At 45.1% G+C, this 12,828-nt stretch overlaps 1 protein-coding gene across 3 annotated transcripts; it reads right to left on the reverse strand.

Annotated features, from left to right (window-relative positions):
- Positions 1–373: 373 nt before the first annotated feature.
- ccnt2a (cyclin T2a) lies at positions 374–7,565 on the reverse strand. Of its 3 annotated transcripts, XM_023822361.2 has the most exons (10): positions 7,365–7,565; positions 6,206–6,287; positions 5,770–5,898; positions 5,469–5,529; positions 4,911–4,973; positions 4,620–4,665; positions 2,936–3,099; positions 2,681–2,751; positions 1,326–2,388; positions 374–1,221 (listed from the first exon to the last, which is right to left on the reverse strand). In XM_023822361.2, exons 1-10 carry the CDS (start codon positions 7,520–7,522, stop codon positions 1,154–1,156), a joined length of 1,905 nt encoding a protein of 634 aa, XP_023678129.1. In that variant the 5' UTR covers positions 7,523–7,565; the 3' UTR covers positions 374–1,153. The 3 variants fall into 3 exon arrangements, 2 of the variants coding, with proteins under 2 accessions (XP_023678129.1, XP_023678128.1); XM_023822360.2 differs by having other exon boundaries at positions 374–2,388; XR_002839539.2 differs by lacking the exons at positions 374–1,221; positions 1,326–2,388; positions 2,681–2,751 and having other exon boundaries at positions 2,961–3,099; positions 4,255–4,665.
- Between the last annotated feature and the right edge of the window lie 5,263 nt (positions 7,566–12,828).

The following is a 12,828-nucleotide window of genomic DNA, read 5'->3' on the forward strand; positions in this document are numbered from 1 at the left end:
TCCAATTATTGATTCTGCTGTTTGAATAGACAATAATCCCACATAACCATTATCAATTTACAGCGCTGCATCTAGGCTACTGCATTAAGCCAAGAGATTTTAAAATGCACTTCACAGCAAAGATTATGTAAACTTTATACTTCTACAATTGTCCATTTTAATTTTGAGGCACAGCCTTTGGCATCCAGCTTGAACATCTGAGGTCGCGGAGAGGGAGGTGGGAAATGCACAAATCTGACGACCTCTGACACGGAAGCTGATCAACTGGTAGGGTCAGAATAGTTTGAATAAATGAGTAGTGAGCCCCCTACTGGCAGCTATCCAGAATAAAGGCTGCAACACACCACTGGAATGCTGCAGTGTAATTCACCTATGGACTCTTACACCAAGTTACAAGTCTCTTTTATATATTCATCTATATATCATCTTCGTTATAATTACAAGCAGCTCCAAACCTGAGTATTTATGGTATAGCTTTAACATACAAAAATGTATGTACATTCATCTCCACTTCTGTAAAGTCACCAGCATCCTGTCGTATTCCTTTGATTGGAACATGCAACTCATACATACAGTATAAAGTTATAAAAACAAACTAAAACAATCACGCATTCCAAGAAATGAATCCCCACCCACCCCTTTCTGAGCGCCACGGCTCGTGGCATTTCCGAAGCAGCCAATCAGCTTCACACAGGAAGTCTGTTGTAGGAACACTGTTTAAATTATACAAATAAAATAAAACGAAATTGCACCTTTCATGCCTTTAAAGTATTTAGAATACTATTTTCACGCGGAGATGAAACCATTTACATCACGTTTCTCCCCCCCGCCCCTCCGCACATCATGGGGGAAAAAGCAGCACCCGCAAGTGTGTGTATGTATGTGTTGGAACGGGCAGATTCCACATGCCACGCTCAAGAGGAACTCCAATCACCCTCCTCTTTTTCAAAACATCACTCAGTGTATTTTTTTTTTCTTTTTTTTTTCCTTCTGGTCTCCCGTTCCATCCCGTGTTAAATGCCTGGCCTCACACCCGAGCCCTCCACTCCACCGCCCTCACGAGTTCATGCCCTGGGCACTTAAGAGCGAATCGAGCATATCGAAAGTGTCTTTGTAGTCCGTTTGCAGGCCGTTGGCCCCGGGGCCGGCGCCCTCAGAGCCGAGGCTCTCCACCTGACTCCTGTTCAGTTTCACTAGGGTGCTGAGATGTCCGTAGCCCACCTGGTATGCGACAGGGGGAGGAGGGGGGGGGAATGGGTGGTTAACAACAGCAGAGCCGTCAGCAGACACACACTGCCGAACAGAGGAACAACGAGAGGCACTACCTGCACTTTTAGAACTTTTGCTCGATTTGGAGTGGTGGTTGTGGGAGGCAGCATCGGGGTGGGCCCTCTTCCGGGAGGGGCCAGGACCCGTGGCCTCGGCGCTCGCACCTACCGGGCTCCGGAGCGCCCCCTGGGGGCCACCCCGGCCGTTGCCGCTATGTGTGTGCAGGTGCCCGTGCCCATGCTTGTGGTGCCGGTGGACGCCGTGCTCTCGATGCTTCTCCTTGCCCACCACCAAGGGGCTGGAATGTTTGCTGCGACTCGCACTCTCGTCCGAGGAGACCTTGATCTTCATCTTGAGCTCCTCCTTGTCACCGGGGGGGACGGGTAGCCGCAGCTTCAGGGCGCTGGCCTTGTCCCGCTTCTCGGGTGGGTGCCGGTCTGCGCAAGGTGGGGGCAACTTCATTTTGAGAGGGGAGGAGGCTGTACTGCATCCTGGGAGCTGCTGGAGGTGGGCGTGGGCCGGGGGGTGTTTCCTGTGATGGGCATCTACCAGTCCTGGGTGGGCGTAAGTGTCCCGAGCCTCCGTGTCTGAACCCTGCTCCTGTCGACGCCGCTGTCCCACTAGCTCAGCGGCGTGTTTTTCCCGGTACTTTTCCAGGGACATTTTCTGGGGCGGGGGCATGGGAGCGGCATAGGGCAGCTGCGCCAGGTGCTTCCCAGCCTTGTGTTCGTGCTTGACAGGGGGGAACTCGGGGCCCTTGTCGGGCCGCGGCGGTTGCAGTGATGCATGCAGGGAGAGCGGCGCCCCTGGTGGCAGTGCCAGGCTATCTGGTTTGAGGGTATACGCGTCGGCCCGGCCTGGATCCGCTGGCCAGTCATTGGGAGCCGTGAAGGTGTAAGTGCCTGGCATGGGTGCCAGGCCATCCAAGGAAAGGGGTCTACCACCAGGGTTGGAGGGCATGGCAACTGGGAATGATGCAGAAGCCTTGGAGAAGGGGGCACTGTTGGATGCTCCGGGGAGGCAGTCCTCCAGGGAGTGGTCCTGGATCAACGAGGGTCCCAGAAATGAGCTGTCTGCTGATTGGCCATCAGTCTTGGGCTTCTTTGCGGCTTGGGTGGCCTGATGGGTAAATAATTTATTACCACAACAATTCACAATTACAAGATTATAATTAATATTTTAAGATTATTACAATTACCATTACAATTACAAACAAAATAGGGCCAACTCTGCTTCTCCCTAGTGATTTAAGACTCTTAAGTTTTATCTTATCTTGGCCATGAATAAATCCAGGTGCGGTCCCACTGACACTATCCTGATCATTCATTCAGGACTGAGATAAATCAAAATGACTGCATTTCCCTATGACTCTCCTTGCTAGACAGGCCTGTTGTGGGGGAGGCATCCTTACCCTCCAGTTCCGGATACGCTTCAACCGGCTTGGCGTCTTCTCCAGGATCTGCAGGAACTCGTGGGTCAGCTCTGCAATACAGGAAGTGGAGGCAGGCCATTCAACATCAGGCATCCACCCGTTCAATGGAGACATGAGGTCTCAAACCAAGCAATAGATGGCTCTGAGGCCAATGAATTCAAAACAACCTGCATACACCCAAATCAGTATTATACAGTATGGAAGCAGTGCTTTATGGGTAAAAGAGAGACTCACCATCAAGCAGCTCCAAGGTGACTGACGGGTCCACATACTCCCACCAGTGTTTCCCGTCTGTGGAGACGGGGATCTCCCAGTTGGACCACTTACATGCCAAGTGAATGCACACACAGGCTATGACTGTGGGCTTGTGCTGCAGGCAGAAGGTGGTGAGGTGCAGGCTGTGGGGGAGGGGGGCAGGCAGAAGACGAGGTAACAGGAGGGGGGAAAGAGGGGGGGGGGGGTGTGATTAACCTCAGACCACCAGTCACAAAAATTAGCAGCACATCAATGCAGAGAGTCTGAGGAACTGAAACAGTCTCCATGTGTCCCTCTGTCAAACCACACAAATTGTCTGTAATGTCACTTAACCAAGCTGACATCCTGTCCTGGGTTAAATGTGACCAGAGGCACAGTGTGACCCCCCCATGCTGCTCAGCAGCTCTGCCTGGGAGAGTCTGCCACCCGGATGTGGGAAGATACCAAGGGCTTGCTCTCAGGGTCTAACATTTCACCCTGAATTGGAGCCACTCCCAAACAGGCTGCCCACACCAGTCCCACACAATCATTTCAGAATGTTTTTGATCCAATATTTGTGATTAAATGAAATCCCACCTCACAGCAATCCATAAAGAATTTCACAGGAACTTAATGAGTGACATGTGCAGTGAGGACTCAGAGGTACAAAGCAGCCATTTTGGCCTAAACTGAGAAGACAGGTGTGAGGCCCGGCACAGAACAGAACAAGCTATCTACAAGTGACCAACCCCAGCAACAAGCTGGGAGGTAACCCTGTGCCTCTGGTATAAAATTGTACAATGTCTGGACTCTCTTCTGGCTCTGAGACCACAGTACAGCCCATATCAAGCAATCTTCAATCACGGTGACTACAGCTATTCTGACAGAGGAAGATTGAATTTCTTATGGTCCACCTTCTCCAGAAAGCTCAATAAAAGTACTTTCAGTTCCATTTCCAGACATTGTACATAGCTGTTGACATTGTGATATAAAAAGTTACACTCAAACTGGAAAAAACACAAGTAACCCTTTAAGAACCATACATGTACCATAACTGAGGCCAGCAGAGGCCAACAATCATTATACTTAAAAGCTAAACAAAATGCACTATACAATTAAATGTAAATAAGTTTTAAAAAAACAAAACATCAAACTAATTTTCTTAATGATTATCAGAAACCAAAGTATACACAAATTAATGATTGCTTATAAAACTTATTGTAGCAAAAGAAATGTCCATTTAAGTTTAGTTAAATTTGAAATCACAGAGAAATATAATAAGTTAATTTTATAAGAACTGAAAATGTCTGTGTACTTACCAGGATGAGTTCTAGGTAAAGCTTACATCCCTGCAATCTTTAGCCGTTATTCAGGCTACCAAATTCCCTTAGACATATGCACTCTGTACCGAACGGGGGGTGGGGTGGGGTGGATAGAGCACCACTACACTTCACATTGTGCATTCAACCCCCCGGTGCCAACACAATCCCTCGTACAATACACCGCACCGCACCCGGGCCGGTACCACCCCCGCCCGCCCGCCCCGCTGGGGTGGCCGGGGGCAGGCAGGGGCTTCCCATGGGCCCCGGCGCAAGGAGGGCGTTGGGCACGGACAGGGGACCCAGCAGTAAAGGAAGCTATAGTGTGCTATCACAGTGCAAAAAGGAGGGGTCAGGATAACAACCTGTTGGTAGCCATGAAATAGGAAGTCTGTGCCAAATCCTTGCTCGCTGAAATAAGGAGAGAGAAAACGACGAGTCAGTCTAAGCACATGACTGCGTTTTGCTGAATTATCAGCTACGGCTTTGAGTTTTAACACACGGTGTGACAGAAGGGTGAAGACACCCCGATGGCCACCACAGAGGGCACTTCACATAACAGTACATGACCTTTAACCTCCCCGATCTACAGGCTATGCATTTACACACTTAGGCCATAGAAGGGCGACTTTGCAAGTGAAATAAAAGGTGTCTACCTCGCACAAGCTGGGAACACTTCACAACATCAGTATGTGGATGGTCAATTGTTATTTCAAACCCTGTAAGAGAAGGCACAAGGTTGGGGGGGGGGGGGGCACAGTTACACATCCACTGCAACAAGTGGCTCTATGAACAGGACACATTATCCCCAAAGCAGTCAGAAATCTGACCCCTGAGTCATACTCAGGAAGAGTAAATTCCAGTGCAGTCTATGTGCAAGGATGATGATCATATATGAAGTGCAGGCAACACTGTTTGCAAGAAACTGCCTGGTTTAACCTGACCCCAATCAAAAGTCAGACATGGAAACAGAAAAAGAGCATCTTTCGCAGTCCCAGCTACAAAAACTTCAGGCGTACAAATAATGTGATGTAACCCATCAACACCATGGACCACACTGCCTCCATCCAACACACCCTACCCCTATCCCATTGAGAACACCACCAGGAGTATTAATAAGGCATCACAAAAAGATACTCAGGTCCCAGAATGCCAAACGCAAAATAACCGCTCACAGCCCCCCACCCCCCCCCCCTTACTTGGCCTCCACTTACCTAAAGTCTGCAGCACTATGGTTTCAAGTATCACCAGCTCTTGAGCTTGCTGGAGGTAGGCCTGAAGTTCAACAGACAACCGTTACATTATGTCTGTAATGTGTCCTACCAGCCTCCCTAACCTGACTGCCAGGAGTAACCAGGCTGGTGGGCTGGAGCTGCTACAGTGCAGCAAGGGAGCATTACTGAAAACCAAAAGTCCCTCTGTGTCAGACAGCAGAGGGGGTGTGATGCAGAGGGTGACCCAGAGAGGGACGGGCCAGTGGTGTAAGACACAGCAGCCGACAGGAGCCATACTTACGTTACTTTTTGTGTCTAACGGGGGCTCTTGGGGGTTTAGACAAGCGTGCGCAACTTTGATCACATGCTCAAGTTTCCGCGGCTGTTCCTCAACCTTCGCAGCCAGGAATAAGGTGGTTGGAGAGATTATCTATTAAATAAAAAGGATAACACACAGATGATGCCAAGGCAGCATACTTAACTGATTTTGACATGTATAACTTAACAATCCAACCCTATTTATTGAACTTCAGCAACAGACTTGTATGTGACTAAAAGGTCGAACACAAACTCATGTAATGACTCAGTGAAGAAACCTTTGAAGTCATCTTGCACAAAAAAACATTTCTGGTTAAAATGTGACACCTTATACCATTAACATAACCAATCGTGTTTCAAAACAGCACATGGCTACACTACAATTATGGAAATGAAAATCAGAGAAAATTGATGCTTACATTTCTGTGGAACTTGGTAAAAGAGTGGTACATATAAAACCTATGCATGTAAACAATCGCAGTGTTTATTGTAAGCTGGGAGCTGTTGGGGCTGGAATTAAGGAAAACTACCATGGGAAAGTTTCATGGCAAAACATGGGCAAACAAGAATCATGCGACACGGAATCTCAAAAAGGAGTTAGTCTTCAAACCATGACTGAGGCATCTCTGTTGTTAACAGGCTACTATCACATATCAAAACAACCATATTCACATCCATAACCGGTCCTAGGAGCGGAAGTCGCAGTTATACACATCCTGAACAAAAGTGGCTTCAGGTTTATTTACCACCACCCCGCGCACCACTCATCCTGCGAAAGCTAACACCTAGCCTTTTGTTCAACAGGGGTAGGGGCAAAGCGCCTTAATGGAATTCTCTGACATCACGTCGATCGGGACCTCCTCGGTACCCGGCGGGGACACCCTCCAGACGTGATGCCCAAACCCTAGTATCATTTTTAACCTCCGGTAACTGAAGCTAGCGGTCGTGCCGGCCAGCTCCCTAGCCAGTTAGCTTTCCTCACCTAGCTTAACCCGGCGAACCAACCAAATGAGTAGAGCGGTTCCACTCATAAAATGCCAGTTATTAGGTAAATGGCGAAGCGTTTCCATACAATTATCGTGGATTTCTCCACAACGATCTCCCTCGATCGGGGGGAGGGGGTTGGTTACATCTGACCCATCCCCAACAGAAGCTCTTAGGCTTCCTAACAGGCACTATTAGTTAGCGGACTACTAGTTAACTCCGAGCCATGGAAGACCAAAATCCCTGGTTCCTGAAAAGCATGTTTACGGTCCAGTTTAACAGCTCCATTACGGCGCTGCCCGCAGCCCGTCGGCCGAGATAAGGGTCGGAAATATAACGGCGAGCCGGCAGCTAACGGTGGCCGGCTAACAGGGCGCCGTCCGCACGGCTAATCCCACGAAGCGCCGCCATGAGCCACAAATCAGATGTTAAAGCGCATACGGTACGGAAAAAGCCCCCTGTTCACTCAAAACGTGCCAAAGATAAGTGGGGCTTCACTGGTAATAACACGACAAAAAGCCACACCGAGAGCGGCCTAAAACGGCCGCAGCATCCTGCCGCACTCATTCCTCGATCCGGCTCTGTAAAGGATACACGTTCAGTCTCTGGCCCATGTCTTGGATAAGGTTTGCCGCTTGCTGTCGGTAGGACAGCTCCCTGTCCGGCTCAACGCCGCAGCGGCGGGACGGCGTGGTTTCCAGTTGCTCCCGGGTGAAGAACCACCTCGAAGAGGACCCCCGGCACGCCGCCATTGCGCTCCAGCACTGCACAGCGCAGCCGAGCGCAGACTCGCGTAACAACGGAACGAAGAAGGTAGCGTCACAAGGACCGGATACGAAATAGGGTTTTATGGGAAATGTAGTGTTAACTACAAGCAGCCTTTTCCCACGCTTTGCCTGCGTTGTTCATTGTACAGTGAATTCTTGGCGTAAAAAATAAAATTCTTCTTCTTATTACTCCATTATATTACAAACCATTATATTACTACTTTTATATTACAAAGTAGTAAATTTCACCAAATCACAAATAAATCCTGAAAGTAAAAAAACTCACTGTTTGCTATTTTTTTTACTATACCACAGAAACGCAAATGTTCTAATGTGATTTACTAAGACGAGTATTTAGCTTAACATAATTTTTTGCTCTTTAGGATAATTTTTAAAAATCAAGCATATAGCCAAAATCCATTGACATAATGATGTCTTATCTGCGGGTGTGGTAAGTTCAGATTGGAAGCATGCTAATATAACACCCATATTCAAAAAAGGGAATAGAAGTAATCCAGCAAACTATAGGCCAATCAGTTTAACTAGCATTACTGGAAAAATAATGGAAGCTATAATCCAAGTGAAAATGGTAGATTACCTGGATGCAAACAACATTCTGAAGGATAGCCAACATGGATTTAGGAGAGGTAGATCCTGTTTAACGAATCTACTTCAGTTCTTTGAGGAAGCTATAAGTGAAATTGATCACATAAAGGCCTACGATGTGATTTACTTAGATTTCCAAAAGGTCTTTGATGTTGTCCCCCACAAACAGCTCTTGCTAAAGCTCAAAGCTGCAGGGATTTTAGGAACTGTGCCAGCTTGGATCGAAAACTGGTTAACTGACAGGAAGCAGCAAGTAGTTATTAGAGGCACAATGTCACAGTGGGCCTGCGTTCATAGTGGGGTACCGCAGGGTTCAATTTTAGGACCACTATTTTTCTAATTTACATTAATGATATTGACACCAATACATACAGTAAACTGGTTAAATTTGCAGACAACACCAAGGTGGGTGGTGTAGCAGATACTGATCTAGCAGCAGAGAGGCTACAACGGGATCTGGATTTAATTAGCGACTGGGCTGATACTTGGCAGATGAAATTTAACACAGATAAATGTAAGGAAATCCATGCAGGGAGCAGAAATATAAAGTACAGCTATTTTATGGGTTCCACTGAAATAAAGGTAGCTGATTATGAGAAAGATCTCGGTTTGTATGTTTATGCTTCCATGTCCCACCTAGAATATCGTGTGCAGGTTTGGTCACCATACCTTAAGGAGGACATTGCTGCCTTAGAAAATGTGTAACGGAGGGCTACGAGAATGATTCCTGGTCTTAGAGGAATGTCTTATGAGGAGAGGTTAGCTGAGCTGAATCTGTTTAGCCTTGAGCAAAGGAGACTAAGGGGGGACATGATCCAGGTCTATAAGATTCTAACGGGTCTGGATGCTGTTCAGCCAAATGGCTATTTCAATATTAGTTTAAACACTAGAACGTGTGGCCATAAGTGGAAATTAGTGGGAGAACATTTTAAAACAAATTTGTCGAAGCACTTCTTTACACAGCAAGTAGTTAGAGTATGGAATAGTCTTCCTGCTAGTGTAGCGGAAGCTAAAACCCTGGGTTCCTTTAAATCGGAGCTAGATAAGATTTTAACAACTCTGAGCTATTAGTTAAGTTCTCCCCAAACGAGCTTGATGGGCCGAATGGCCCCCTCTCGTTTGTAAATTTCTTATGTTCTTATGTTACTTAAAAAAAAAAAAGTTCATCTTTTTCTTTTTGGTCATATTGGGAGAAGGAACTACCCCTTCAAATAAAATGAGTGATACAAGCTGATAACTTCATAATATCTTCCCAACTATCAGTCTAGTTCAAGTTTCCAGAGAATACTTTCATGCACTGCCCTCTTGAACTCAGTAGGTGGCACTGTGGAGCTACTTTTGGCCAGTGTCTCTCAAGTAACAGCAGTCTGGTTAGCCATGTAAACAGACTCAGAGGATGATCCGTGTTTGGTAATAAGATCCATCATAGCAAATGAATATTACACTATCATGTACAGCATGTATTAGTTGTCGCTTTAAGATCAACATTTCTGACTTCCTGCAGTAATTTATATCAATAGATATAAACCTTGGTAAACAATTCTTATTTCTTAATATTATCACTGCCTTCTTAAAAGCTGTGTTACATTAATTTCCCAGTTGTATTTAGTATATAATTTAATTGAATACTGAATCTTAAATTATGGTTTCTTCTATTGTAGTTAGATACAATCTCACATTAATGGTTGTTCTTTTTAGGTTCTGGTGTCAGATAAGGTATGTGTACATACAAATATGATTTATGTAAGCGGAAAAGCGGTTTAACTCAATCACATCATTTAACTTTCCAAGAATTTTCCCCACGCTAGAGGGAGCACGTCGCCTACCTTAAGGTACATGCCACAAACCTAGGTATCGGGAAGTCCAGTGGTTAGATGCAATTAACCACAAACCTAATCAAATTGTAGTATTAGAAAATTAAATTACTATACCACAGAAGCTTCAAGATTTGCATGCACAGTCAAGAAAGAGCGCCAATAAAATAATTTCCAGTGTCACGACAGGGCATGATGGACGATGCACAAGCGGCTTTCAGGACACAGGGAACTTTGTTACAATTTAACTTATAGAAGCCAGAAACAGGGAATCTAAGATATGAAACACCTACAAGCACATAGAGTACAAGGACCAGGGCAGGTACATACTCAAAGGACAAGGTTTAAACAGAGGACAGGTGTGGTGGGCCATTAGCAATTATACACAGGAAATTAGGAGCTATAGGAACAGGTAAGGGTCATTAGCAATCAACTAAACACTTGGTACCCAAACACTAGGAGATTCTGGGAACAAAGGTGAAACAAGACAACTACAAAGCTAGATGCAAACAGGAATAGCTAACACTAACGGTATAGTTTAGACGGGATTTACGTCGTACCAGACTTAATCACCATGGTGATCACCGTTTCGCCGCACCGCCTGTGGAGGGTCCCCGAGGCGAACTTTTTCCGTGCGTGCTGATCCCACCCGCTATACACGATTGGCTGCCATAAATTTGAGGAAGCGGGGTTGGTCAGGAAAATTACAATTACCCTGTTACTTGCATGCTTTGCACCCACCGCAGTTAAATAATGTAAATTAATGTGTATTTCTATTAATAATAAATGTCAAAACCTTGTAATGTTTGCTGTGGAATGTGTGGGTTTAAGATAAGATAAGATAAGATAAGATAAGATAGGACTTTATTGATCCCACAGTGGGGAAATTTGTGCGTTACCACAGCTCTAGACAGATAGCCTGAAAAGAGTACAAATATATAAAAATACAAGAAGAAGAATACAAAAAAATAAAATAAAATAAAATAAAACACTAAATACAACAGTAGTGCCTATGTACACCCATAAACAATATGTAATATGGATAGTGGGTTGTGGGAAAAAGTGCAAGTAATAATAAATATCAACTATGTTACTACTACAGCTACAATTTACTATCCAGGTAGTGGGTATTGGCATGTACATATACACACCCGTACAATGCACATACATCCATACATTACATACAGATATACATACATATACATCTACATATACGTATACTGTAGATACATAACCATATACATACCCATATACATGCACATGCCCATACCTCTATAAGGTGCGTTATATATGAAGTGGTAAGTAGTGGTGACCGTAGAGGTAAGTATCTGGGTGACTCATGACATCATGAGTTAGCGTGTAACCGTTAGTGATGTTTACATGGTTGGCTTCTCTGTCTGTGTCGCTGCTATTATAGTATTATACCAATAGTGACTGTTAATAAAGAGATCAGCCTTTAAAAGAGCTGCTATCTCATTTGATATAATTATTCACGCACTTGCCACAATACGTTTATTTGCCCCCTGCATGGGGGTCTGCTGCATGGAAAACACTGTGTGCCTTCAAGGGTTGTGGCGTGACATAGAACAAGGTGGCGGCGTCATTTGAAGTAGGTTCTGCTATCAGACGAATCAGGCATACATGATTTCGCCGACGTTTCCATTTCGTTTTGTCCGAACTTCGTTTTAAGTATATGGCCACCTTAAGAACAAAAGCACAAAACAAGAACCAATACACATACATAGAAGCTTGACCATAACAACTTTGGGGCAACTAATAACAAAATCATCCAGCATACAGTATATAGTTGAGGCTGGCTGAAATCTAACACACGATGATTAAGGATGTACGTTGCTTACATTCGGCCATACGGCGGTTCAGGGAGCACGGAAAAACAATTGGAACTGTCAGAAGAATGAGACCTAGGGAAGCACAGGGAAAAGAAAGCGATGGCCAGCGACGTCTGCTGGCAAAATGCGGGACGACGGGTACGACAGAAGACCGATCCTGACATTCAGTGACTCAGTGAACATCTCTCCGCCTAGTTGCAGTACGGTTATGTCTTCATTGAACTTTTTGTATTCGGATGCTTGTCACAGCCCCGCTGAAAAGATTGTCTTTTCACTTAGTCTTTTGTCTTTTCAGTCTCATTAGGCAGGATAACACAGGACATGCAGCAAATTCTCTTCCCTAATTAATTTGCTTTGGTAAACAATCTAGTTATTATTACACTGAACTCGGTGCTTAAATACAGGATCTTTGGGGAAGGAAAACAGTACATTATGTAACTGAACAGGTTGTCTTTCGTCGTGATGTTGCAGAAATGAAACATACACCAAACAAGTGTATGTTGCTCTTACATTATCGCAGGGCGGAAGCTAAGATTTGGATCTAACGGTTGTACATTTCAAGATGAATGCTACTACTAATAAAACCTATAAAGTAACTTCAAGTTAGTTTGGGAAAAAGCATCACCTGAAGCTACTTTAAATGTGAGAAAAATACTCACGCAAAACAAAGGTTGGATCAGTTCTGTTTAAATTGCTGTCGATGGCATGGTATCACCTGAACAGCAACAAGACCTTTCTCCGTTACGTTTCAGTGTTTTACATCTATGTAATCCTTCTTGACCTAATCTTAAATATTGGTAATCAGATCATTACTTGGGATAAACGAGGCTTTAAAGCCCATTGTGAGTATAAGTGCCTTTCTCGGTCAGTTAACAGCTAGATCTATCCACTTTCTCCTAATTATTGATTGACTGGTTCGCATTGAGTTAAAACCGCTTGATGACAGCACAGGTTAATCCCACCCACTGTGGTTTGGAAGGTCTAATTTCTCATAAGGCTTCTTAAGACCTCCCGTCTTTGA

The sequence above is a fragment of the Paramormyrops kingsleyae genome, chromosome 1 (assembly GCF_048594095.1).
Source record: "Paramormyrops kingsleyae isolate MSU_618 chromosome 1, PKINGS_0.4, whole genome shotgun sequence".
Lineage (NCBI taxonomy): Eukaryota > Metazoa > Chordata > Actinopteri > Osteoglossiformes > Mormyridae > Paramormyrops > Paramormyrops kingsleyae.